Source organism: Labrus bergylta, chromosome 20, assembly GCF_963930695.1.
Source record: "Labrus bergylta chromosome 20, fLabBer1.1, whole genome shotgun sequence".
Classification (NCBI taxonomy): Eukaryota; Metazoa; Chordata; class Actinopteri; order Labriformes; family Labridae; genus Labrus; species Labrus bergylta.
In genome coordinates, this window is record NC_089214.1 from 23,970,088 (window position 1) to 23,997,925 (window position 27,838).

At 44.5% G+C, this 27,838-nt stretch overlaps 2 protein-coding genes across 4 annotated transcripts; one reads left to right on the top strand and one right to left on the bottom strand.

Moving 5' to 3' along the window:
- Positions 1-7,567: 7,567 nt before the first annotated feature.
- On the bottom strand, positions 7,568-14,500 carry LOC110000409 (receptor activity-modifying protein 3). The gene is made up of 4 exons (XM_020655677.3): positions 14,194-14,500; positions 11,975-12,004; positions 11,680-11,830; positions 7,568-8,646 (listed from the first exon to the last, which is right to left on the bottom strand). The coding sequence occupies exons 1-4, from the start codon at positions 14,243-14,245 to the stop codon at positions 8,391-8,393; spliced, it is 489 nt and encodes a 162-aa protein (XP_020511333.1). The 5' UTR covers positions 14,246-14,500; the 3' UTR covers positions 7,568-8,390.
- Positions 14,501-16,692: 2,192 nt separating this feature from the next.
- On the top strand, positions 16,693-27,783 carry zmp:0000000991 (mucin-2). Of its 3 annotated transcripts, XR_010664821.1 has the most exons (7): positions 16,693-16,830; positions 19,077-19,171; positions 19,525-19,669; positions 20,293-20,326; positions 20,993-26,047; positions 26,903-27,010; positions 27,241-27,783. XR_010664821.1 is itself a non-coding variant. In XM_020655678.3 (5 exons), exons 1-5 carry the CDS (start codon positions 16,742-16,744, stop codon positions 25,970-25,972), a joined length of 5,343 nt encoding a protein of 1,780 aa, XP_020511334.2. In that variant the 5' UTR covers positions 16,693-16,741; the 3' UTR covers positions 25,973-26,503. The 3 variants fall into 3 exon arrangements, 1 of the variants encoding a protein (XP_020511334.2); XR_010664820.1 differs by lacking the exon at positions 26,903-27,010; XM_020655678.3 differs by lacking the exons at positions 26,903-27,010; positions 27,241-27,783 and having other exon boundaries at positions 20,993-26,503.
- Positions 27,784-27,838: the final 55 nt, after the last annotated feature.

A 27,838-nucleotide genomic window follows, 5' to 3' on the forward strand; every position in this document is an offset into this window, starting at 1 on the left:
TTGCTCACAACAGTCCAGCTTCGGCTTAGTCAGGATGTGAGTCAACGGGTTGTTGTCCGTCCAAACCGTGAATTTATGACCCTTCAGCCAGTGACTAAACTTGTCACAGACTGACCATTTTAAAGCAAGAAACTCAAGGCGGTGTGCTGGGTAGTTTTTCTGGGACTGAGATAATGACTTGCTGGCAAAAGCAATGGGTCTAGCTCGTGTGTCACCTTCCTGGACCTGAGCTAAAACAGCACCTATGCCATCTAGAGCTGCATCAGTCGCCAGCAAGAAGGGACGTGTGAAGTCAGGATGAGCGAGGGCGACACTGTTAACCAGCAAAGCCTTCAGGTTTTCAAAAGCCTGATCCTGCTCAGGTGTCCAGTCAGACGCACGCAATTTCCTGCTTGACACTTTCTTCTTGTTCTGTTTACTTTTCTTCCTTTCACCCTTCAGCAGATCAAACAGCGGCTTGGCAGTGGCAGAGTAGCGAGGCAACTTTAGGTTATGGCCCCGCAGTCTGTCAAACACCATATGCAGCCGCAACAAGGCAGTCTTTTCATCTGGTGCAAACACCAACAAGTCATCCAAGTAGCACAACAGAGACATGTAGTTTTGATCCCCGAAAATGCTGGTCATCATGCGCATAAAGCTTCCCGGGCTGTTGCAGAGACTCTGTGGCAGACGATTGTACTCGTACAGGCCCATGGGAGTGGTGAAGGCAGAGTACTTCCTGTCATTCTTGTGGAGTGGCATGTTGTAAAAACCTTAAGTCAAATCCATCGTACTGAACAGACAGTTGCCTCCCAGGGCTGCCAAGCAGTCCGCCTGATGAGGGAGCGGGTGAGCATCTTTCAGGGTCCTCTTGTTCAACCAGCGAAAGTCAGTACAGATGCGAAGGTCTCCATTTTTTTTCCAGACCAGCACCAACGGAGATGCGTATTCGCTGGTCGATTTTCGGATGATTTCTTTTTCTTCCATCTCACTCAGTACTTGATGCAGCTTTTGGTACTGACCAGGGGGCACTCTCCGGTATGGTAGCCTGAATGGTCTGCTGTCTGACAGGTGTATTCGGTGTACAAAGCTCTTTGCCTCTCCACAGTCGAGGTGGTGGCGTGAAAAGATGCCATCATACTGCAAAACCAGATCAGCCATTCTCTTTTTACAGTCCTCTGACACCTCACATGACTCAATGTCAACGTAACTGAGCCCCACTGAGCATAGTTTGTCTTTGGCAGAGTCCGCATCAGTAGTAGGTGGTACCGCTGACTGGGTGCAGTTGACCAGGGGGACCTCCGACTGTCAACATCCATGTCTTCAAGCGTCACACAGGAGTAAACATCAGCCAGCTTTGCATTTCGTCTCAACAGCACAGGCTTTTCAGATGTATTAATGAGCTTTAGCAGGACCCACCTGTCTCCCCAAAGAGGAGTCACAATCCTTGAGATCAGAACACCTCTGGGAGCCGAACGGGACGACGTGGGCTCAGTCATAACCGTACTGCCTGGTGACACTGCTGTGTTTTTGGGCAGTTTCCCCCAAATGAGATATTCACGGCCAGGCTCAAGGCAGGTAGCTGAGTTACACCTGACAGTACCAACCTTGTGAACATCCTTGCCTTTCCAGGGGTTCAGACCAAAGAGCATAGACAGGAAACGTTCAACTTCAGGGTCTGTGGAAGAGCAGGGGCCAGACACAGTCTTCCAGTATGACTCACACAGTTTACACTTAAGTAGGATGTGTTTTATGACATTCGTCCCTAGAATCAAGTCATCGTGCTGACCAGGAACAACAAGCGTGGGAACCAGCATCTTGCAGCCATACACTTCCATCTCAATGTCGAAAGCACACTTTGGCTTAACACGAAGTCTGCCACATCCAACTAAGACCACGTCCACATCAACGTTGTTTTGGTCAGTAAGTACGCCAGATTCTTTCAATTTGGTCTCAGCAGTTTCGCTGATGCTGCAGGCCATTGAACCACTGTCCATCATCCCACCCATTGTCAATGTCCCACGCATTATAGCAGGTGTGTAGAAAAGGCTGTCACTGCTGCCCGCTCTGTGAATGTTCTGATAAACAACAACTTCAGAGTCCTTACATGAATTTTTCACAGATGAGTAAACCGATTCAGATGTGTCATTTTGGGAGCTTGCGACATGACCTGTACTGTCTCCCTCCGAATACAGGTCAGCTAGTTTCCCTCAGGCTGGGGCAGGGAGGAGCTACTAGCAACTGAGTCTGGTGTCTTTCAGACATGCAATGTGAGGTGGTTGAGTGACCTGGGTCATTGCAAACTTTGCAAACTGTACCTCTGGAGTGCTTGTCACGAGGGGCCCGCTGGAACTTCCCACCTCGAACTGGATGAGAAATGTTGCGCTGCTGCATATTCTCCATCATCTCCTGAAACATGTCAACCACACGAGAGAGGAGCCGCTCCTCCGACTGTTGGAGATTTTGTGCCACAACTGGAACAGAGGAATCAGAAGCCGCAAACAGAAGCCAGAACAGAAGCCAGTACAGAAGCCGCAAAGTGCCAAAAAGGTCATTCTCAAAGGAAACATAAATTTGATAAAATAACAGTAAATATACATAACTTGTTAAGATAAAATTGTGTGTATGTAGCGGTCAGTGATGATGAATATCAGAAACAACAAACCTTCATCATCATCTGTGTTGATGGTTTCCTGGTTCAGGTGCGGTCTGTAGCTTGTCGTGATTGAGAGTTGGTCACTAAGGGAGGAGTCAGTCACAGAGGGAGGAGTCAGCCACAGGGGGAGGGGTCAGCCCGGCTGGCAAAAGAGGGAGGAGTCAGTTCGGCTGGTAACAGAGGGAGGAGTCAGACACAGGGGGAGGAGTCAGTCCGGCTGGTCACAAAGGGAGGAGTCAGTCACGGAGGAGGGAGTCAGACACAGGGGGAGGAGTCAGACACGGAGGAAGGAATTAGTCATAGAGGAGGAGTCAGGCACAGGGGGAGGAGTCAGACACAGAGGGAGGAGTCAGTCTGGCTGGTCATGGAGCGAGTGATCTTACTCGTCGATCTCTCTGAGACAGAGTTTACATCAGACACTTTGTAATAATGAACAAAGAATTCTTCATCGTACTAACAATTTTAATTTATTTATTAATAATTACTTAATTTATTATGAGAGCTTGTTTTTTTTTACTTCTCTTACTTTGAGGACACACACTCACTCACAGACACACACAGACACACACACACACACACACACACACACACACACACACACACACACAGAGACAACACACACTTTGTTATTCTGTTGGGAAACAGGAAGTAGACTGGCAGCTAGGTTCCCATGAAATCATAATGTGTGTGTGAGTGTGTGCGTGTGTGTGTGTGTGTGTGTGTTTGTGTGTGTGTGTGTGTGTGTTTGTGTGTGTGTACATCATGTAGGTCAGTGCTCTCTGTCACAGAGCATGTGAGGTCAAGGGGGGAGTTACTTGTACATGAAACACAAACACTTAAAGGCCAAAAGGACACACGCACACACACACACACACACACACACACACACACACAGGCAGGATATAACGTGTGTTCTTTAATGCATGTGTTTATTGTGTATATGTGGTGTGTATTCATAGCTTTTTGTCACGTGACCAGCGTGGATGGCTGGAGGGCAACAATTTTAGGGCATTTTATACAACATTTTCTATAAACCACACATAATTGTCACCTGAAGTAAAACACAGATATTAAAATAAATCCCTCATAGCACGCTGGACACTATTTAAATCTTATAGATGAAGTGAAATGCAAGAACTGGAAAACTAGTCGTCACTAAGGCCGGGCCATAGAGCACAGGAGTCTCTAAGTCCTGCTTGTGTCACACACAAAACAAAAACCCTCACAGAAGTTCTTCTCGCTTATGTTAAACAACCACACAGATCAATATTTGACAATATTAACAAATCACACGCTTCAGGATAATAATATGTATGTGTCAAAGTACCACTTTAACTGACACCTCTCTGTATGCTTTGCAGTAAAAAGATGATGATGATGATTGGACCCATTAGTTATCTGTGAACATAAGTGTGCTAGCTTAAATTAGCTTTAAGGGTACTTTATGGGTACTGACGCTAAGAAACATCATCTGAAGCTCAGGCGTCATCACTGACTCATCTTGGCTATCATAGTCCCCCTCTGGGCCTTACATCAGAACCAACAGTAGGAGCTAATAAGATTTCTCTCCTGATTGTCAGAAGAATAAATTCTACTGAAGTCTAAAATATTAGAAACAGGCTTTTAAAGATTTCAAGAGGATAAAAGAGGCAAAATAAAGTCCTCGTCGGTTTTACGGATTAAAGAGTGACCATGTTATCTGGTGACTTTCAGCTGAATGTGTCTGTTGTTGTCAGACATGATGTATCCTCTTCCTCTCTAACCTCCCATAGTAAATTTAGAGACCGTAGGTACCACGAGCAGGCCTGATAACTGACATCAGGTGACTGTTACTGTGTGTTTGTGAGCATGTGTGTGCGTGTATGTGTGTGTGTGTGTGTGTGTGTGTGTGTGTGTGTGTGTGTGTGTGTGTGTGTGTGTGTGTGTGTGCGCGCGCGTGTGTGTATGTGTATGTGTGTGTGTGTGTGTTTGTGTGTGTGTGTGTGGGTGTGGGTGTTTGTGAGTGAGTGTGTGTGTGTGTGTGTGTGTGTGTGTGTGTGTGTGTGTGTCTGTAGAAACAAAGAGAGTTTGTGTTCTGCCCTATATTTATTATTGTCTTTGTTTCCTCAGGGTCACTGTGCGGTCACTGCACTGAATAGCTCTGCAGCTTTAATTATTCACACTTAAACACCAACATCACACAAACAAACACACACACACACGCACGCACGTATCCAGTATCAGTCCAGTAGCAGGAGTGTTACAGGTGAAAGCTGTGATTTTTTAGATTTTCTCCTCTCAGTTTGTGTCAGTTTGAACTCTGTGTGGACCCTCAGTGTGTGTCTGTGTGTGACTGTGAGCTCAGTTGAGGTTCATTATTGGTTGATGAAGTTGTCGTCTCCCTCTTTAGTCTCAGCTGTGCGCTCTGCTCAAGACGATATAAAGAGCGACGCTGCAGTTTGTGAGAAAATACAACCAGTGAGTTTCCCGTTGTTTGTATTTCAATATGAAAAATAAAATCATGAAAATATATAGTTCATATGTAAACAGCATACATTGGAATAAATGTTATTTTAGCTTTTTACTTATTTTTTCCTCATGTATGTTCATTGTGTTTAACGTACGATTATACTGTAACCATGGTTACAGTATTATAAAGTGTGTGAATGTAGTCAGACCATTTAGTCCCAGGATGTGACTGGGGAAAAAGATGATTGTTATTGTAAATCTTTAGTGTGGAGCTTACTGCATTATTATAATTATTATGATATATAGTATTCTTATTATTTTACAGCTTGAAACCAAAAAGTGTTTCTTTGTGGGTTTACTGTCCAAATATCAGTCCATCAACGACAACCACTCCTCTCTGTGCAGACACTCTTATCTGACGGCTGAGTGTGTGTGTGTGTGTATGGGTGTGTGTACGTGGGCGTGTGTGTGTGAGAGAGAGGTTATCACATTGTCTAGACCTCTCCGACATGTCAGTAACAATCACACTGTTGCACACCCACACATACACACACACGCGCGCACACACACCGTGTGTGTGTCTGTGACTTCTGCAGCCAGCTTCTAGTGGACACTTGATGAACTGCAGTTGTTTTTGCTGAAGGATTCTGGTTGGTAAAAACATTAATGTGATAAATGTTGAACTGTTTCATGTTGCTTATAATTTTCTGTGCAGATAACTCAATTCTGTATTGTTAAATGTGCTGAAAGAGCAGCTGCTCTGTTGGAGTCAGATTGTGTTTATGTTCGATCAGTGAGTGATAAACATAATCACACATAGACATGAGTAAGAAGAAGCCTCATCGTCAGCCAATCGGATGGCAGCGAGCTTTAATGTGCTGATGAAACACACGGAGAAGATTTCCCGTTGAGCAGTGTCTCAGTCTGAGCTCGCCATATCTACGTCCTGTTCAGATGATGTCTTTGTGTGAAAGTCATTTTTTATAACACGAGTTCTTTGACAGTTTTTATCAGGATGATGAAATGTGTGTCAACCTGTTCAGGCTCTAACTCGTCAGCAGCTCGCTCTCTCTCTGCAGCTGTTTGACCCACTTCTTCAAAACATTCATGAAACTTTCTTCTTCTGCACATTAACATGGAGGAGAGCAGTGACTCTGAATTCTGCTTCAATGTTTCATCAATTAAATCCTAAAAACTGAACAACAGACTACACTGTAAAACATTAGACAAACATTTAACAACAAACAAAAACTAACTGTGTGTGTGTGTGAGAGACAGAGTCCAGCTGTTTGGTGATCTGGACATCAACAAGGGAGTCAGAGATCACTGGGGGAAAGGAGAGAGGAGGGGGAGGGGGAGGAGGTGACACTTACATTGGAGTTTTGAGACTGTATGAATCTGTGTGTGTGTGTGTGTGTGTGTGTGTGTGTGTGTGAGATGATGATGTCCCTGATGTTGACCCTTGGTCTGATGTGAACAGACTCTCAGTGAACGAGAGGAAAACTAATAATTGTTCATGTGGAGGAAACAAACTGGGAGACAATAGATCAGCTGAAGGATTTTTCTCTCTGCGTCTCAGCAGCTTCAACAGGCAGGAAGGAAACTCACAGCGTTCCCACAACACAGAAGAATGAGGGGAAGTAGGCGGAGCCAAAACGAGAGGACTCCGAGTGCTCACAGGGAATAAACCACCACGCTGATTTATAGTTATTTAAAGTTTTATAGTGACCAACACACACACACCAACACATATACACACACACAGACACACACACCAACACACATACACACACACACACACACCAACACATATACACACACACAGACACACACACCAACACACATACACACACACAGACACACACATACACACACACACCCACAAACACCCACATACATACATACACACACCCATGCGCACACGCACAGAAACACACATTCCATGGCGTTCCCAGGCCAGGCTGGTTCATAATTCCTCCAGCGAGCTCTGACGCATCCTAATCAGCTCATGACCACAGGTGAGGGTTGGAACGTAGATCGACCGGTAAATCGAAAGCTTTGGCTTCCAACTCAGCTCCCTCTTCACCACACCGATCACTGGGCCCCCAATACTGCTGACGCTGCACCAATCCACCTGTCAATCTCACTGTCCATCTGACCCTCACTCATGAACAAGACCCCTGGATATTGAACTGCACATGCAGCCACAGGCGCACCTAGCTGTTTTTTCCTCAGATATGCTCAGAGACGTTTTTGGAGCTGCACAACCTTTCTCTGTGTGATGGCACCTAAGGTGAAAAGCTCACAGGTTAGCGTTCTCAGAGGTAAACTACTTTGAATGATGATGATCTTTCTTGTTGGTTCAATGGACACAGACTGAAGATGACTCTGAGTTAAACAGTGAAACAGGAGCTCACATTAGTTTAGATCAACATGAACACAAACAGGTCACAACGTGTTTGTTAATGTAATAAGGAGAAAAAGTTTTTAGACTGAGAGTTTTAATGGAGGAACCTTCAGTCTGAGGACTGATGAACATGAACTCAGTTAAAGTCAGTGTGTTTATAGATACAGCATACAGATCTGTACAGTGTGAGTATGAACAATATTTCAATAGTTTGTATAAGTTACAGTGTTATAAAACTGTCTTTGGTTCTGTTCCAGTCCAACAGTTCATCGAGCAACAACACTTATCAAACCTGCAGAATCAAAATCCAGTCCATATTTGGTTCCATTTCATATCCGAGTCCAACACAGTCTCATGTCAATCAGACGAGTCCTAAACAGTCTCATGTAAATCAGACGAGTCCAACACAGTCTCATGTCAATCAGACGAGTCCACACAGTCCACACAGAGGCAAACAGCTAGATCTTCCAGAATCACAAAACCACCTTAAAGCTGAGTTTGAATCCGGTTCTTTACATCTGTAAACAAATGTTTTTGATTGCGCGAGAATCTGACATGCCGTCACTAGTTTTAAATTACTGACGATATGACGATGACCACAAACTGATTATTAATAAACGTAATCAAAAATGAAACTTTGGAGGATTCTCGCTTCCTGTGGATGGACAGCGGCTCTCTGTATCTTCCTGTTTACTGTCTTTACATGTTTGTTTTGAAGTATAAGATTTAAAGCAGCACAGATTGTGTTGATAGAGTGTCAGAATATAAAATATTAAACATCATATATTAATTTATAAAAGATAAACACATCACTTTGGTCTTTGTCACATCAGTTTCACATCTTTTTTTGCACAACTGAAAACTTTGTACAGTCTGATTTTAGAGCATTTTCCTCTGATGCTAAGCTAACAAATCGCTCCTCTTGCTGCACCAAACCACCACAGCGATCATGGCCAATGTGAGGAACACCGGGATTAGGATGAGGAGAGTGAGCGTTTCGTTGGGCGGGTCCACCAATTCCATCGGTTTGTTGGTGCAGTTGGAGAAAAAGGTCTTGTGTATGCGGATGATGTAGCTCTCTACCAGAGGATTGGGCCAATAACACTCAACGCCCTTCGACTTGGTCTCTGTGCAGAGGCTGAAGAGGTTGTACTCACTGAGGAGAGAGAGAGGGGGAGGCGGGGAGAGAGAGGGTTAACAGAGAATCTTACTGCAGTTCTACTCCTCGTGCTCACCGTCGGAGAGGTTCTAATTGTTGTTGCTGATCCTGAAAATCAGAGAAACAACAAAACATACATCACTTTTAAACAAACTGATTTATTAATCTGATAAATATTTATTTATTTAAGTTCTTTCACACACTTTCACTAAACTCCTGAAAAACTCCTTAAGTTTAGGGTTAGAGTTTCTCCTCCGGCCTCCTCGTATTTATTCTGCAGAAAGTCAGAGTGATCTGATGTGAGAACACAGCAGGATATAATCAGGAGAATTCACCTGGAGCCAGTGGGAGGGGGTGGTGATGTTTATTTCCTGTGATCGCTGCACAACCATAGACTGTCTGCACGCCACCTCTACCATCTCCGTGCTCTAATGAACCTGCTGCTGCATGTTTCCTGTTCTCCAGTATTTTCTTCTCCACTCTTTAGTTCACATTGAGATTCTCTTCAACTACACGTAGCATTGATAGAAAGACAAATATTCACATTACAGCGTTGTATAGACGACTCTGATGCTTCGTATGTCATTTCTACATCGTTCTTTTGATGTCACGTCTTACCTCAGGAGACCCCGCCTCCCCGCCAACTATACACACCCACACAAGTTGCCTTTAGTGTGTGTGTGTTTATGAATAGTTTCAACATTAACGGTCACACTGGCTGAGTGTTTGGCTGCAGCTCACTCTGTGTGTGTGTGTGTGTGTGTGTGTGTGTGTGTGTGTGAGGGAGGTTTGGGTCACTGCTTGTATAAACACTAGGCCTCTCGATCCCACAGTATCTCCCCCACACACCCTTCACTCTCTCTCCCTCTCTACCCCCTCCCCCCATCTCCCCCTCTTAGGCTGCTGAAGTGTTGAACTTATACATTTTTTAACTGTTACTGTAAATTGTGAACTGTTTACACGTTTTCTGAACATGAATTAGTTTTTTATTGGTCAGTAATTAAATCAAATCAAAGACGAACTCGAAGACGAAAAAGAAAGAACAGAAAACTTTTTTTTTATCTGAAACTGACCTGTTGCCAAGCAAACCAAACATCGTCCTGCACTATGACTGTTCGTTTCCATGATAACCGGTGGTCAGTTTCTTGTACATGAATGTTTGAATGTATCAGAGTTGAATCAGAGTCTGTTGCATTGGTCATGAACACTCGCTGTCTGCTGTTCTCAGAACACCTGCTGAGGCGGAGTGATACACTGGGTGAGAAGCCCCAGTGATGTAATTTCATCAACTGATTTAATCCCACCATCATCATCATTACCATCATCATCATCATCATCATCATCATCATCACCTTCATCACCATCACCATCACTGTCACCATCATCATCATCACCACCATCATCATCATCACCATCAACACCACCATCATCATCATCATCATCATCATCACCACCATCATCATCATCATCATCATCATCATCATCATCATCACCATCACCATCATCACATCATCATCACCTTCATCACCATCATCATCACCATCATCATCACCACCATCATCATCACCATCATCATCATCATCACCACCATCATCCCCATCATCATCACCACCATCATCATCATCATCATCATCACCTTCATCACCATAATCATCACCACCACCACCATCACCACCTTCATCACCATCACCATCACCACCATCATCCCCATCATCACCACCACCATCATCATCATCATCACCTTCATCACCATCACCACCATCATCCCCATCATCACCACCACCATCATCATCATCATCACCTTCATCACCATAATCATCACCACCACCACCATCATCTCCATCATCACCATCATCATCACCACCATCATCACCATGATCACCTTCATCACCATCATCATCATCACCACCACCATCACCACCTTCATCACCATCACCATCACCATCACCACCATAATCATCACCACCACCACCATCATCATCATCACCATCATCAACATCATCACCATCATCACTATCATCACCACCATCACCATCATCATCATCACCATCATCACCACCACCACCATCATCATCACCTTCATCACCACCACCATCATCACCTTCATCACCATCATCATCATCACCACCACCATCACCACTTTCATCACCATCACAATCACCATCATCATCACCATCACCATCATCACCATCATCATCATCATCATCATCATCATCATCACCACCACCACCATCACCACCTTCATCACCATCACCATCATCACCACCAAAATCATCACCACCACCACCATCATCATCATCACCATCATCACCATCATCACCACCACCATCATCATCATCATCATCATCATCACCATCATCACCACCACCACCACCACCATCATCATCACCATCATCACCATCATCACCAGCTAAGCTGCAAAAAGGACAGATTTAAAAATACTTTTTACCTCCTGCAATTGCACTTTATAACGACTCCCCTTTAAGTTGGGACAGAAGACATTTAAACTTTTAAACTTTAGCCTGAGTTGCATATATCATATATCAAACTGTATTGTGGGCTCATGTTTTTTGTATGGGTGGGATACGTATGTATATATGTGTTGGTTTGTGTTGCGTGTTTGTATGTATGCTGGCTGCTGGAACACCTACATTTCCCTGCTGGGATGAATAAAGTATATCTTATCTTATCTTATCTTATCACCATCATCATCATCATCACCATCATCATCACCACCATCATCATCATCACCATCATCATCATCACCATCACCATCACCATCATTATTACCACCACCATCATCATCATCACCATCATCATCATCACCATCACCATCACCATCATCATCATCATCACCATCACCATCATCAACACCTTCACCACCATCATCATCATCATCATCATCATCACCATCATCAACACCTTCACCACCATCACCCTCATCATCATCATCATCACTAACCCAGACACTGTCTGTCGGCCCTGTAGGCCCACCAGCCGCAGGGTAATAAACATAAAGGAGCTGCGTACCTGATGAAGTGTGTGAGGTTACACCAGAATTTAGGATCCACGTGGTCCATGTTTCTCTTAAAGTCGTCTCCACACACCTCCACCTCCCACTGCAGACGAGACTCATTACACATCCACCTGTGAGGGGGTGGAGGCGTCACACTGTCTGCCCCTGGACGTAGAGGAGAATAGGAGGAGGAGCAAAAGAAGAAGAGGACGCAGAACAAAGAAGAAAGAGTTAATTTAAAAAACAAAACAAATGAAACAGTTTGATGAACTGACTGATTGATCAATTGATACTTGATCATGAGCTCACCTGTTAAATCTCTCATCATTGACACATTTGCTGTAAACAAAAGAAAGAGTGTTGGATTAAAACATTAAAGACAGAATGTGCATCATGTTACACATAAATAAATCATATATCCAGTCTCTCCTGTGTAAATGTGTCTCTGAGTCGTGACTGTCTACAATGAGTGAGAAGCTCGAGTCCCGCTGGCTGTGTTGTTGTCAAAGCCGTGTTTACATGGACGGGACGGCCGGCTCCTCCCCTTGTGTATAAAAGCTGTTTTAGTCAAGGACTAGAGAGAAGAAGAACATACTCACTGGTGTCAGTTTACATGCAATGTGAAGGTACGAGCTAACTACGGGAAGAAAAAATACACTCTGCAGGAAGTTCATCAGATTCTCTCCATGTGGGCTTCTAAACTTAGCATGTTGCTAAAATTAGCACAACGCTAACAGGTTGCAATCATTAGCTTCATGCAAAACAAATTATTTCAGGGTTCAAACAGGAAGTGAGGACGATCGTTTCTTCTGTTCAGATCTAACCGGAGCTCTTTCCAATAAATCGGATGAATGTAGAAGGAGAAGAAGAGATCATCTATCATTGTGTGGACTTTAGGATTTCCTCATCTTCAGATATGTTTTTCAGTGGTGTTGAGGATTGAAGGAGCCCCAATACTTTCATTATTTCTGCTCACTAAAGTTATAAAAGTATTTATAAAAAATCTAAACTCGTTAACAACATTCAAAGCTTGTTGTTGACAATTGAGAACATTTGTAGTTAAAACAGAGTCTGCGGCTCATTTTCATTTTCAAACACCATCAAACATTATCCAGGAACAACCCCCATCTGTCTGCAGACCCCCCCCCCCCCCCCCCTGTTTGAACCCCCCCTCCCCTTCACCATCTGCAGGAAAACAAGAGAAGATCAGTGAGAACGTCTGCAGGAAGTGTTTGTTTGTTTGAGCTGCAGGAGGACACAGAGGGAAAGATCTTATTTTAAGGCAGAGGTCACGTTTGAACAACGTCACTCTGAATGTTTCCATACACAGGGAAGTGGAGCTATACAGTTACATCTCATAATCCCATTTCATTGTTCTACTGTTCTTGTCCCAGTATACAAGCACTGAGAGAGAATCCATTCATTGACAGAAGTATGTCTGACTCCTCTACAGTAGGGGGCGATATGCCCCCTTTCAGCCCCTTTGACCTGTTATGTCACAAACCAAACAATCGGTTCCAATTTTCTGTGTGTGTCCTTGTGAACCTGGGACCTATGTTAATGGGGCAAATGCTCCTGGTAGGTTCTCCTCAGTCCAAGTGGTCCCAGGGAAGGTCCAGACTAAGAGCGTTTCGAATAACCTCATGACTCGCCTTGATCAGGCTTGATCAGAACTTGGAATGAGCTCGGTCCTCTGGAACAAACAAGTCAGTGAGCACATCCTTTGGGAGCCTCTGGTTGGAGACCTGGAAGGGGTTCCAGTTGGGGACTCTGAAGTTCTGCTGGGGAAGCCCACCTGGGCAATGATGAAGAAATATGGAGGGGGGGTGATTTGGAGGAACAGCCTGCCCAACCTGTCAGGTGTTGTGTTAATTGGACTTCAGTGTTAATGATCAGATCTGGGGCAATAAGTTCTGGACACTTGGGTGATGAGAGGAGCAGAGCTGTCAGCCGATCACCACCTGGTGGTGAGTTTGAACTTGGTAAATGAACTTGAGGATGTATAGCTCTTTTCTAGTCTTCTGATTACATAAAGCACTTAAACACTGCAGGTCACACATAGACATTCACACACTGATGGCTGCTGTGTAAAAAGTCCATCAGTATTAACTCATCCATTCATACACATTCACACACTGATGGTAGAGGCATAGGACCAGAGGACCGTATGGAGTCCGTATGGAGTGTCCACTCTTTCTATGATATATGTAAAGGTGTGTCAGTCTGGAGATTTAGGGACCCCTCCATCACTCAGCCTTTATATTATTATTAAAGATATAACCTGTATTACATATTATTATATTATTACACATAGAAACACAGAGCTCTGAGTTATAACTTAAATCACATATTACACACATAGAGTCTAACCCTACAGATCTGAGGCTGCAGAGGGACGGCCATATGAATCATTCTAAACACAGATATATCAGATAGTCTGTAACAACCGAACTGTATGAACACGCCGACAGTGACACCTCAGTCACTCACGTTAACACCGTGAAAAATAATCGATGATCGATACTCACCCACAAACACAACCATGAAAAGTTTGAGGACGGCGGACTCCCGAAGATCCATGACGCTGAGAGATCCGGGAGGACTCGGAATGAAAGATCAGCTGCAGCTCCGCAGAAAACAGCATTTAAAACGAACCATCGTCAGATTATTCCAAATGATCGAGTCCGAGTCCGAGTCACGACGAGTCCAAACCAACCAAAGATTGATTCAGACCCCAAAACAGCGTAAATATCTGATCCCAGAGCGAGATTTCAGCCTCCTCTCGTGATGGTCGCGTCTCTGTCCGCGCTCAGCAACACACACATTGCCTGCCCCGCATCCTCCGAGCGGGGGGGGAAGCAGGGGGGGGGGCGCCTCTCTGTACCTTCCACACGGATTACATTTGTCATAATCTCGCTCCATCTGCAGGTTTGGAGACACGACACAAACATGAAAACAAATGACGTCACATTTTATAAAAACATTTCACGACTTCTGTAAATATAAAGGCACATGGCTGTTGAATAATTATACTATTATTTGATTTTCTGTAGATTAAAAGAAACAGTCACTGATCTGCTGTCTGGCATCAAATGATTTTCTGAAGCAACACTGATCTCCTGTGGTGTGATGTAGAATTACACCTCCATGGATTCAAGATGGTTAATACATAGAAACTTCATTGAGATGTCATGTCTGCCTTGATTCCCTGAGCTCAATTAGGAGCAACAATAATCACCTGTGCTGGCTGCGGCAATCAGCCACAGGTGAATGACATCCCCAAATCAGGTCTCCCATAAAGGGAAGGAGAGTTCATTACTCAATTTGCTCTCCAGAGGACAAGACCTGTTTCACCTTTCTTTGCCGAGTGCGCCCACATGTGAGTTATTGTTTTAGTAAGTGAGTTTAGTGATCATGTTTGATTATGATGCAGAGGCAGACTTGATTTATTGTTTAATTGATACATCCTCTGTTTACTGAGCCTGTTTAGAATTATTAAACATTATTTGGTTAACGAGGCAAATCAATTATTGTCACATTTTGTCTCCAAAACAGAAAAAAAAACACTGGACAAATTAAGGAACAACTGTGCTAATAAAAACCTTAAAGTGGAATCATTCTCGCTGCCTTCATTTCCAGGACTCAACTCGTATTTTGATGTCAATGAGCTTCAGCCCTCAACATTTAGGTTACACCTAAAACAATGGTCCTTTGAGCCGGAGAGGCGTTCAAGCATAACAATGAGTGAGGATAACCCAAGATGATGTCTCTGAACTAACTGGCCTACACATGCAACATGGAGCAGTTTCTGCTTCTCAGATTGATAAAGGTGCCAGGCATGAGACAACATTAGAACGTGGGCGTGCTAGGACAAGACGAGCCCTGACCTACTTTAAGGACTATGTGACAGATTCCACAGGTTGGCTGCATGCAGACAGAGACGAGCCTGCTCACCTACAAGCAGAAGAACACAGAATTGAACAGAACAGTTCAAAGCACAGCGCCTTCTCCTCTTCCTCTTTGCAGAGCTGAGGTGCCATTCAGTCCTTAAAAGAGGCTCTGGACCCGATCCAAAAGGCTAAATTGGAGATGAAACTTAAAGGTATGGAACTGGATGAGTTCTTTAAACAACAGGAGGAGCAGGAACATGCAGAAACTTAATACAGGAAAATGGATGACCAGGCCCGTGAGGCTATCCGGTCCCGAGAGGTTTTAACAACAAAGCTGTCCAGAGCTAGTAGGCTCAGGCACCTAGAAAGAGAATATGAGGAGGTTAAACTAATAACATCTCTACTGCAGGGGGAGAAAACTGACACTGGTCAGGTAGAAGAAGACAGGTAGAACTCCCGAGCCCATTCTTTCCCTTTATCTGCTGTGTATGGAGCTGAAGGAGGTTCCTCTGTGGCAAAGCAGCATCTCCTCCTATCACCTGGTAGGAGTGTTCAGGCCATCTGGCAAAATGATCCAGATCAATGGAGAGGAAAGGAGGAATCTTCAACTATACAACTATTATTTTATTTTCTGTAGCTTAAAAGAAACAATCACTGGTCTGGCATGAAATGATTTTCTGAAGCAACACTGACCTCCTGTGGTGTGATGTAGAATTACACATCGCTGGATTCAAGATGGTTAATAGAAACTTGATTGAGGTGTATATGGTGGGCGGGGTTTTTTGTGTTTGATATTCCGCTCTACATTGAAGCAATAAGCCCTTTAATACATAAATGATTGACTCACTTTATGATGTAATAAAATGATTACACTGTTATTTTGCCTGCTCCATAATTGAATAACTGACCCAAAATTTAAGGCAACAAGTTATTACGTTTTGGGCTCAGCATCTTTGTTACATTATCGACCAGTTACTACATTTAGAGTTTTATTACATTTCGGGCTGTTACAGGGCAGCCAGGTGGTGACGGTTCACCTTTGTGCAGCTGTTGAACTTTGACCTCTGTTGTCACCCGGACATGATGCCGTCCTCTTCAGGTCAGTGTGTGAGTTTGATCTGAACCGAGTGCTCGGTGGTCTTGGTGAGGTTGTGCCGTTCCCCTCAGTGAGGCTGGGCCGTTTTACATGATGTCAACAAGTGACGCAGCTCAGTGTGAGCTCAGCGCGGAGACGCCTCATTCCGGAGCAGCAGGAGCGCGGACAGCAGCTTCACGGTATGTCTACACGTCTTTCAGCTGCTTCTTGACGAAACTCCCGGTTATTATTAATGTTTGTGTTTCCTAAATACATGTTTAAATTATCCGATAACTTTTAATGTCTCCGTTTGCTTCGTTGGAAACTTATCCTCCGAGCTGCGAGCTGTTCTGGATAAAGGGTAGGAATCCACGCCGGACTGCTTTTACAATTCTATAAATTCAAAGTTTGATCAAATATTGAGCTGAGTCACTGACACAAGGAAACATGTCACGGTGCAGGATGTTCATCAGCTCTTGCAAGTGATTTCGGCACATTTTCCACTTAGATTACGTGTGTGTGTGTGTGTGTGTGTGTGTGTGTGTGTGTGTGTGTGTGTGTGAGAGAGACACACGCTGTAAACATTAAACACACACAGCTCTTGTGTGCTCTGTTCTTTATGAGAATGACTACCTGTAAAGCAGGCGTACAGGTAAAGTGCTGTATGTACACCTGGACCACATGTACAGGCGTATGGGCAAAGTGCTCACCTGGCAGGTGTGTCAGCAAAAAGAACAAGTCTCACTCTGCTCGTTTAGTCTTTTTCTGCTGCAGTATTTACAACATGTTTGTTAGAGCTGATACACACCCACCCTGCTCCGAGCTTATGTAAGTGTTAGCTGGCAGAGAACACACACACACCCACACACTCACACACGTAGGAGGACGCACACACCACACTCTGTCTGTCTTCCTCCCTCTCTCTTTCTCTTTCTCTCCCTCCCTCCCTCTCTCTGTCAGGTCAGGTCATGTTTCGATTAAAGACATAATGATGATGAAGACTCTGCCCTGAAGGTTGGGAGGAGAGACTCAACGATTTATTAAAAGATTAAAGAACACCAACAGTTATATAAAAAAAATATATCCTCTTCGTCACGTTATCCTCTTCATCACACAGACCTTGCACAACGTGAGGCCCCCAATTCCTCTATACCCCACCTGGACGACCTCACAGCTCTACAGCCGCTCATAACCAGCTCCTGGTATTTGAGCTGTGCGGTCCCCCTAGGGGACGGTCAGCTCTATTAGGAGCACCAAACCTGGCCTCAATGAAGTTGCTGTGATGTGGTCTGGGAACTTGAGTTGCCTGCCCGAATCAACTCAGAGCTCCGGTTGGGACGCAGAGTTGAGCATGCTGGCTGCTCTCCTGCTCTGACCAAGTTCTGACCTGTTTGTAATTAACCACTACTTTGAGCACCTGGTGGTGCCGTCAGGTGTAGCGGGCTGTTTGGCAGCAGTAAGGTACAGTGGGTCTTTACTCAGCAGCCTCTACCATCAGCGTGTGAATGTGTATGAATGGATGAGTTAATACTGATGGACTCTTTACTCAGCGGCCTCTACCATCAGTGTGTGAATGTGTATGAATGGATGAGTTAATACTGATGGACTCTTTACTCAGCAGCCTCTACCATCAGCGTGTGAATGTGTATGTGTGACCTGCGGTGTAAAAGTGCTTTGAGTAGTCAGAAGACTAGAAAAGAAATATACATGCTCAAGTCCATTTACATGCTGGAGACTCACTCTTAACCCAGGTGTTTGAGCCTTCCAGGTGTAATTCCCGTTTAGCATCGACCCTCTCACCTTGTCCACCATTTTTGCTGCGCCCAACAATATGCTGGTCTGCTCTTCCTCAACACCTGCCTGCATTTCCTCCAGGACCAGATGGCTCCTCCCCTTGCCACGGGCACGTCATGTCGAAGCTACTTCAGCCGATAGGTCTGGTATTTCCAAAGGGGACCTCTGGGGTCCCAGCCTGTGCTCTTGGTCGGGTTCTTCACTGGAGCAGTTAAGAAGACAACGCGTCCCTCCCAGACGCCACTTTGAGAAGCTGAAGGGTTAGCTCTCTTCCAGGCTCTGTGTCCTCCTGGGGCCTGGACTACAAAGCAGGATTTGGGGTTAGCGAGGTCACTTCAGGGTTAACTCTGGGTTTTCATGCGAAGGTCGTACACTTCTTATTTTTGCCTATCGCCACGGTAACCTTATGCTGCACACCTAACACCTGCTCCAGGTTATGTTGGAGATAAGAGACCAACCTGTGGAAGTCTCCGTCCACTGACCAATCAGATCTTTTGGTGTGTGTGTGTGTGTGTTGTTGATTGATTTTTTAAAATATTTCCTGTAAATAAATACATCATAATTATAATCCCTTTTTTTTAATAAACTTTTTTTTAAATAATAATTTTTATTAAGAAAAAAATCTTTATTTTAAATTTTCTGTTTTTTTTAGAAATCACAAGTATGAACATTTACGCCGGGAGAATCAGCGTCCAATCAGTCGACAGAGTTTCCCTTCGGCCACCACGCAGGAAGCAGCACACACAGGTGAGACTCAAACTACCGGTGTGATATGACACACTAGGATTGAATCAGTTTTTATGTAAAAAGGATAAATTCTCTTCTTTTTATGTTTGAACCTCCGACCACAAGAGGGCAGTGTTATGTTCTTTCTTCAGCTGATTGGGGGTTTCACTTCGTACATAACATGACCTGAGACAGGAAGTAAACACCTGATGTAAACAAAGACAACATGAAGTCACACAACAGAGAGACCTGAATTGTACTCTATTTACTAAATATAAATAAACAATAACATGATAATAAAATGATTTTATTTTCGTTGATATTTGAATTCTAAGTAAATCATATCATTTATAACCTCCTGACATTCGTCGCAGGTCTGATCCTATCAGACGTCTCCGTCAGAAGTGAAGACACTCCTCAGCAGCCTGTCAGTCCCTCATTCACTTCCTGTCTGTTCCTACGACTCTGCAGCCAGCCTGACCTCAGAGCCAATGAGAATCCAGAACTGAGTCTGCACAGGTGTGTTGATAATGTTCATTGCTTAATCCTTAAATCAGCTGTTTCCAATAGTTCCAATTGTGTGTGTGTGTGTGTGTGTGTGTGTGTGTGTGTGTGTGTGTGTGTGTGTGTGTGTGTGTGTGTGTGTGTGTGTGTGTGTGTGTGTGTGTGTGTGTGTGTGTGTGTGTGTGTGTGTGTGTGTGTGTGTGTGTGTGTGTGTGTGTGTGTGTGTGTCTCAGTATAGCTCTTTGGTCAAACACACAGACCTTCACCTGCTCTCACCTGTCGTGAAACATAACCATATATGGGTGTGTTTCACTGAGGGTGTTCCAAGGCAACATAAAAACAGTGTGTAAGTGTGTTAGTGATGCAGTGAGTGTGTTCATGTGACTGTGGGAAAGTAGAGCACAGAGGAATGCTGACCATCCTGTCGATCCGCCGTGAAGTTTGATTGGTCGACTGTTCAGAGCCCCGCTCAGACGACTGGGAGTGTTTGTTTTTAAAACTTAAGTTAGATTACTTTTATTTACAGCAAAGGTCACACATTTATTCTATTTATTTATTGAATTAACATGTGTTTGGTAGACTGTTCAAATCTACGGGCAGGTAAAAACCCTTCCTCTGTTTTTCATTTCCTCCATCAGGTTAACAAGGAAGGCTGACGGTGGCTGCTGTCAGGTAAGACTTGAATGTTTATTAAATTACCTTTCTGGTTTATTTCTGTACTTCAACGAGTAAGATAAAGAAAAAACACATGAAAATAAATTTATAACGCTTTTGTTTCCAGCTTTTATTTCTGATCCATCCGTCTTTACACAACTACAAGCAGTGTTTCCCCTACCATTAAATCAGGGGGCACCCCTCCCCCCCAACAGCACCGCCCCCCCTTGATGGTTGATGTAATTTTATTTTATTTTATATATAGCGCCAGATCACAACAGAAGTCATAGGGATACCTTTCCTATAGAACAGGTCTATACCTCGTCCTTTTATTAAACAAACTAAATAGACTTATGTTATTTATCTTATTTACATGACGGCATGTCATTTCTGTCTCTACATGGTCGCACCTTTACAATTCTCCTCTGCTCTCTGTATCGCGCACAGCGGAGTTTCGCCCGATGCACAGACACGTGCCCCCCCAGTCTGCTATAACTTTCACACATGTGATAAGTGTTAATCCTCAACAGTACGACTATCTGATCCATGCTTTATTCATCCTTTGAATTGTGCATGTCAAAATCATCTAAGAAAAGACTTAAAAACAGAAGGTTATAATTCAGATCCAAGTTATTTGTCTAACAAACAATTCCAGTTAAAGTTGGTGTTTTCCTCTGTTCACAGAATAAAGGACAGACATCAGAATCTGGCTCATCTGCGAGAATCTTCAGTAGCTCGTCATCGTCTGGAGGGAAACTGTTTACAGACAGGAAGAATGACGATGGGATCTCATTGAATTCCAAAGAACTGGAGACTAATAGGGACTACAGTAGTGTCTCAAATAAAGAGTCTGGATCTGGCTTATATGTAGTTCCACGTCTAAAAGTCCTAAAGTCTGATACTCAAACAGATCCTGAGGAACGGTACAAGCCTCCCAGCACCATGTTATCTTCCAGCGTGGTGACGGTTCTTGCTCCTCACTGGAGCAGCAGACTGAGAAGAAACCGAAGATTTGAGGGAACGAGCAATCCTGAGGCTCTGGGAAGTTTACAGGATGTGACCAAATCTGCAACAAACTGCGCACATGAATGGCATCAGGAGACTGCAGACAGGTCATTGACGGACAGATCGCAGGAATCTTTAAGGGTTCCGTTTCATGGTACCTGGAGGAACACTGAGGACTGGTCAACTAAGAGTGGTCCTGCAAGATTGGACTATGGATGTAAGAGGAAGATGATTCACATTGTCTCTTTGGATGTAAATTCTGGACGTATGGACAATAGAAAAATAGATGCAGCTGCTTCGAGTGCTCTAGCAACAACTTCATCCCCCCAATCTCCCCTTTCCCTTCAACCACATGTTCAAAGGAGGAACCAGCAAACTAAGAATCAAGATGGACTGCCATCCTTAAGCTCAAAGCCAACAACGAGCAGTCTTCTTCTGTCTTTAAGAAGATCCAGCAGCAGGATCTCTAATGCAGCCTCCCCCCTCTCAGAGATAAACACAGCATCAAGTGATCAGAAAGGAAAATTATTCCCAACTCGCCTTTCTCAAACTCTCCATAACAAAAATGACCACGACAAATTAAAGCCCCTCCAATCTCCATCTTCCATTTCTTGTAAAACAACTGAAACGGCCCCCCTTCTTTTCTCCAATCAAGAAGAAAGGACGTTGTTCGAAACACAATTCTTTTCTGCTTCACCGATAAATAGAGATGCAGAAGATGCATCCTTTACCCAACAAGCCCAAACAGTCACCAGGGCCCAGTCCAATCTTTTATGCTCCAAACAGGCTATTCTGAGCAGAGGATTGCCAGACAGGCAACAAAGCTTCAGGGGTTCAGACACAAACTTATTCTCAGAGAGCTATGGCTCCTCTCCCAGACAGTCATACGACCGCTCTATCTGCCTCCACCCTCGTAGAACCACCCTGACATCCACTTCCTGGTGGAAACAAGTTTCTCAGGAAGGCAGTTCCCCTCTGAAGCTCAACGATACAGGTGTCAAAGACAAGCGGAACACACCCTTTGCTCCACCCAATAATAATAATAGTGACTTGGCCTCTGCAAGTCCAACTGACATCAAAAGATGTAATAGGCAAATTGCCAATAACAGAGACAACAATAGCACAACAGAGTCCTTCTGCAAAGGCAACATGAACCTTTTAATGAAGCCACAGGGAGGATCCCAGAGCATCAAACAGAGAATCTCGGAGCATTCACCTGAACATGATTCAGACAAGCTTGTCAAACGGCAAAGTGAATCCAGTGTAAACAACAGAGGACCACAAAAGCCTCAGAGTTTGCCTAATGTTTTTCTTAGTTCTAAAATTAACAGAGCTACACCACAAAAAACACTGAGTCATCCTAAAGATCTCGGAGAGTGTGATGTAAGTGATAGCTCATTTACAGCCACACCATCTACTGTGCTAAATCCCAAAAGCTTAAATTCACCCCCTGAGAGCACCAGCAAATACAAAAACAACCTAACCCTCACATCTCCATACAACAAGGACAATCAGAGTCTGAGCAATCCTCTTTTGTCTTCCAGTGTCACCAACACTCTCAATAATCAGGCTCCAGCCTCTAAAACTGCCTCCAATCTCCACCCAACAAACACTACCACTAATACTGTATTTAACCACCTTCACACTCCATCACACACCACCTCATCTTCAGAAACATCCATATTTGCCAACCCAGTGAATTCCAAACCTCTGGGTTTTGAAAGAAGCTTTAATTCTGTTCCTTTCCAACCTAAAGCTGCATCCCGTCTGATTCCCACAATCAAAGTTTTCTTTAAAACAGAGCCCAGTCCTGCTCCCGCTTCCACCTCTCTCTCTACCATGGCCGACAATCCAGCAGCCCCAGCTTTCTCAAGAACGTCCCTCCTTACTCCTGCTCCAGCTACTCCTTCCATCCCCATCACCATTCCCTCTCCCCTAACCCCCCCTGCCACACCTAACATTACCAGCCCAAACTCAGACTCTTCTAGTGCTCAAGAAGGGAAAGATTTCTCAAGCAGCCAAAGGAGAGATTCAAAGAAACTTTGCTCAGAGGAAAAACGAGTCAGAAGAGTAACATGGGAGGACTGTGTGGATCAGCAGCACTCTGAGCCGATCAAGAATCCAGAGCTACCTCAAGTCTCAACAAGCCCTCTATCTTCCTCCAGGTCCTCACCAACCTCAAATACATATTCTCTGTGCTCCCCCACATCCAGAACATCCAGCATACAGGCGCTGAAAGGAGGCAAGTACCGATCCTTTTCATCCGACTCCGCTGATTTGGTGTCCAGGGTACAAGACAGATCTGAGCTAGGATCTAATAACCCTCTGATCTTTGACCAGAAAACACAGGAAGAACCCAGACAGGAGAGGACTCTATCAGTTGAACCTGGCACGGTCCTTTCTTCTGCACCCCTCTCCCTCCCCCCTGACTGTTTAAGTGGTTATAAGCTTCGATATAGCTCCCCACCTTATTCCACTCTCATGTCTACAAGGTCAACAACGGGAGAAACTAAGACTGTGACACCCAGATCACTCTTCCAAAACCCTATAAACTATACCCCACATCTTTCTAAACAAACTGATTCAGCCGTGACCTCACCTATGTCCAAACCCCCTGTGTCACCCGGCAGCCTCCTCCAGCCCCCTTCCACCCAGCAAAGTTCCAAACTTGGGGTTTCAGAAACATATCAAGTCAACAACAAGAACAGCCAAGGTCGCCAGAACAGCACGATATTACTTGTAAAGAACAGAGTAGATATTGGCTCCCAGTCTCTGCAGGAAGCTAAAGCACAGACCTCATCCTCAACATGTGTAACTGAGACACTGGTTTACTGCGTTCAATCTAAAGCAGTTACTGAAGCTTCAAAGAACAGCACATCTAAACTGTTGCAACAAGCAGCAACCACAGCAACAGAGAACAAGTTCAGTCAGGGGCCAAACAAAGTGCAGAGTAAGGAAACCGCAGGTGAACCAGGAAATCTTTCAGAACAGAGCTCGAGTGGAAGCAGCTCCACAGACAGTCGTTCCACTGATGATGGAAGCAGAAAAATGAAGAACAGTGCACTTTGTAAAAGCAGATTTTTTTCAGTGGAGAGCAACAATGAACAAAGCCCAAAGAGAAGTCGCTTTGCTCTGAAGAAAAGTGTCAGCACACCAAACTCCAGTTTATCAAGGGCAGAGTCTGACAGAACCAACAAGACTTACAACAGAGTGGACCAAGTCCTCAGCAGACTGAGACAAACATTCAGCACCAGACGGTCTGATGATGAGTTATCGTTTCCTTGGAAATGGAGGCGAGGCTCCCAAACACTTTCTGTTGGTGGATTGAGAGACATCAGCAGTGACGTACCTGCTGAGACCAAAATCTTAGAAAAGCCAGAGCAGGAGGAGGCAAAGGTTCTGGAGGACACTGAAAAGGAAACACAGAGTACCAAAAGATGGACACATAACAGATACTCCATCACAACAACCACACCTTCCAGAGGCCCACTGACAGCAGAAAAGTTTGATATTTGGTCAGACGAACTACCTCCAGAAATCGATCAAGACCGCCAAAATGCTTGCATGGAACATGTGTCTGAAAAAAAACAAAAGCCTCTTTTGACAATTCATGGCCCAACAACACACATGTTTAACTCTTACAAAGACAACAGGACAACCACCCAGCCCCTCCCCTGTAGAGATCCCAGTCCTGGAAGGAGCTCCAACCTCTCAGCTGGATTTTCTCCTCAATTCAGAAAGTCCACACCCAGCCCCAGGAGCCCATTCTCCCCCTTCTCCTCTCTCTCACCTCTCTCGCCGTTTCCCTCCCCCGAGGTTACAGATGACAATGTCTTTTACAGCCCAAAGCTTCAGCGCCGCGGAGAATCCCCTTCACCTGTAGATCCAAGGGAAGGGATCAGTCTGAGGGCTTCAAGAAGGAGTCCGGCATTTACTGGTCCTCCAAGTGCAGGTCCTGGACGGGACAAGGACTGCTCCGCGTCCTATGCAGACTTAAAGTACGGCATCGAGCCTGGGAGGTCATTTTCTGTGAGTTCAGTACTGTCCAGTCGACCCTCAGGGCCTGGTCGTATCTCCACCGGGTCAAGGTTCAAGAGTGTGGGTGACCTCTCTGAATCTGCTTTGACTTCTGGAGGGACAGAAACAGACCCCTGGTCAGTCTCTCCTGATTGGACCACAGGGTATGATTCCCTGCCCAGTAAGGACTGTCTAATGGCATATTTCCCAAGTGACCCCAGTAAAATGAAAACCAGGTCTCTTCCTCGATCGCTAACCAGACGTTTGGCTAACTGGAGCTCAGGAATCTCTCCGTCTGTAACTATGGCAACCTCAAAGCCAGCCCGCCTGCGGAGCCCAACCTTGAATACCTGCCACTTTTCATGGGACACAGAGGGTCCTCCAACCCCTCCTCCAACTCCACCCCTGTCCCCAGTGTCCAGACCTATGTCCAAACCCCCCAGCCTGTTCTCTCCTAACTGTCCCATCTCAACAGGACTAAAGAAGGTGGACAGTCCATCCTCCAGAGGACGTCTGCCCTCCAAAGGTTACGTTTCCAGCCTCAGCACTTTTGAGGAGTCTTCAGACAGCAGCTCAGACACAACATCAGACGATGAATATTACTTAGAGACTGGTGAAAACGAGAAAGAGACTGAATTGTGAAACAGAAAGTCTTTGATCCTGGACTCAGAAACACACACGAGAGTAAAGAAGAGGCAAAATCTTAAAGTGACGCCCGTGAGTCACTTTATGATGTCATTGGGGGCGGGTGGGCGCCTGCATGATCTGCTGTATAAGTGGGTGCTGGCGTGTCAAACAGACTTACATGAGCATGCATGATAATGACAGAGTTTCTATTGTAAGTGAACAGGTTACTGTCTAGAGCTGCAGAGGTTTCAGAAATGATTCAGCTATGTTGGCGGGGTCAGTGATGTCACGTCTGCGTAGTTTGAATGATCCTGTCAAGTTTGGATTCAATCTTCAGGTTTGCATTTCCTTCTGATCTGGAACAGTTCATGCTGAGCTGATTAATTCATATTTCATCATCTCGTTTTTTTGAATGTTGTAAAGAGAATAAACTGGACATGTTTTTGATTCTTAGATAAGAGGTGATCAAAGTGCTCCTCGTGTGAACACGGTGACAATCAGAAGTCTTAAAGGGTATTTTAGAAATAAATGTCATATTTTCACTAAGTCACGTTGTCGGGTATTTTCTTCGTTTGATGATGGAATAGAACCAGCAGCATGTTTGTGGACTAGCTGTAATACGTGTTCAGGGCCCCAGGCTTCTCAATCTGCTCTCAATAGCTTTGGGTGGGGCCGTTCAACAGTTTCACATTATTCAACAGGGCGTTCCCTCTTCATGTCTTGTCTGTGGAAACAAGCTGATGGCGAGATAAACGTCCAATAGAACGGCGCGACTGGCTCGTTCCTGCTGTTTGTGTTCACTGAACTTTGTCCTCCACTTTCTCTCCTCCGTTTAATGTTTAACTGAGACAAACACAAGCTGCTTCACCATATGACATCACACAGTTATGATGACATCATATTTACTTAAATTTTAATTTTAAATTTACATTTATTTTTTATTAGGTGATGCAGAACAATACAAGACGAGTGAGGGACATGACAAGAGCAAGTAGTATGTAGGAGACGGAAGACACGATGATACAATGCACAGCATAGACAAAGACAAAACAGGCAAGCAGGGAGTAATAATAACATTTGCAATTTTGTATGTTGAGGGTGTTGAAGGGCCCTGCTTGTGTGTATGTGTGTGTAATTCAAGTGTATGCTTGCATTTTCTTTTTTTTCCTTCTTTCATTCTATTTTTCTTCTCTTTTAATTATTTTTTTTTTTCCTCCTTTTTCTTCTTTCCCCTTTCCTCCCCCCCTCTCTTTCTACATATATTCTCATTTCCACCACTCCAGTCACTGTGTGATGCAGGGGTGCCCCTGTCTCAGTTGCCCCCAGACCCTGCGGAGGGGGCCAGCCGATAGGGTCGCCCACTGCCACCCTGCCACCCTCCCACCAAGCCCGAACAACCCCTAGACCCAATGGGAGGGGACCTGCTTGCGTTGGCGCTCAGAGGCATCATCAGATCAACCTCTCCAAGGCACAGCATCTTCACCATTGCAACCGTTTTTTTGGGGGTGGGGTTTGTCTTTTGGGTTTGTATGTATGTATTTGTATTTGTATTTATTTGTCCATGTGGGGGATGTGAAGTCCATCCCCCTTTTAACCTTTGTGTCCAAAGATGGACCACCGAGAGGATGGAGGCACCAGGAGGGTCTAGAAAGCACATTCAAAACAAAGGGAAAGAAGAAAACTAGAATAACTGAGGAATGATAAAATTAAAAAAACCATATCAACCGGACCATATCAATTGTGTTCCAGTGTATTGTGTTGTTGGGTTATGTGTTGATGACAGTAATATAAATAGCGCAGATCATATTGTAGTAATAATAATGTAATTTGTCCAGATTGTTTGAGTATGATTTGCTGGTGTATCATTATAATTCTCATTAT

Excerpts from the sequence above, each read along its gene's own strand:
- zmp:0000000991 (XM_020655678.3), top strand. The coding sequence starts at position 16,742 with ATGATGTCAACAAGTGACGCAGCTCAGTGTGAGCTCAGCGCGGAGACG. Across the intron at positions 16,831-19,076 it reads GCGCGGACAGCAGCTTCACG|AAATCACAAGTATGAACATT; the intron begins GTATGTCTACAC and ends TGTTTTTTTTAG. Across the intron at positions 19,670-20,292 it reads CCAGAACTGAGTCTGCACAG|GTTAACAAGGAAGGCTGACG; the intron begins GTGTGTTGATAA and ends TTCCTCCATCAG.
- LOC110000409 (XM_020655677.3), bottom strand. The coding sequence starts at position 14,245 with ATGGATCTTCGGGAGTCCGCCGTCCTCAAACTTTTCATGGTTGTGTTT. Across the intron at positions 12,005-14,193 it reads TTTCATGGTTGTGTTTGTGG|CAAATGTGTCAATGATGAGA; the intron begins GTGAGTATCGAT and ends TTTTGTTTACAG. Across the intron at positions 11,831-11,974 it reads AATGATGAGAGATTTAACAG|GGGCAGACAGTGTGACGCCT; the intron begins GTGAGCTCATGA and ends CTCTACGTCCAG.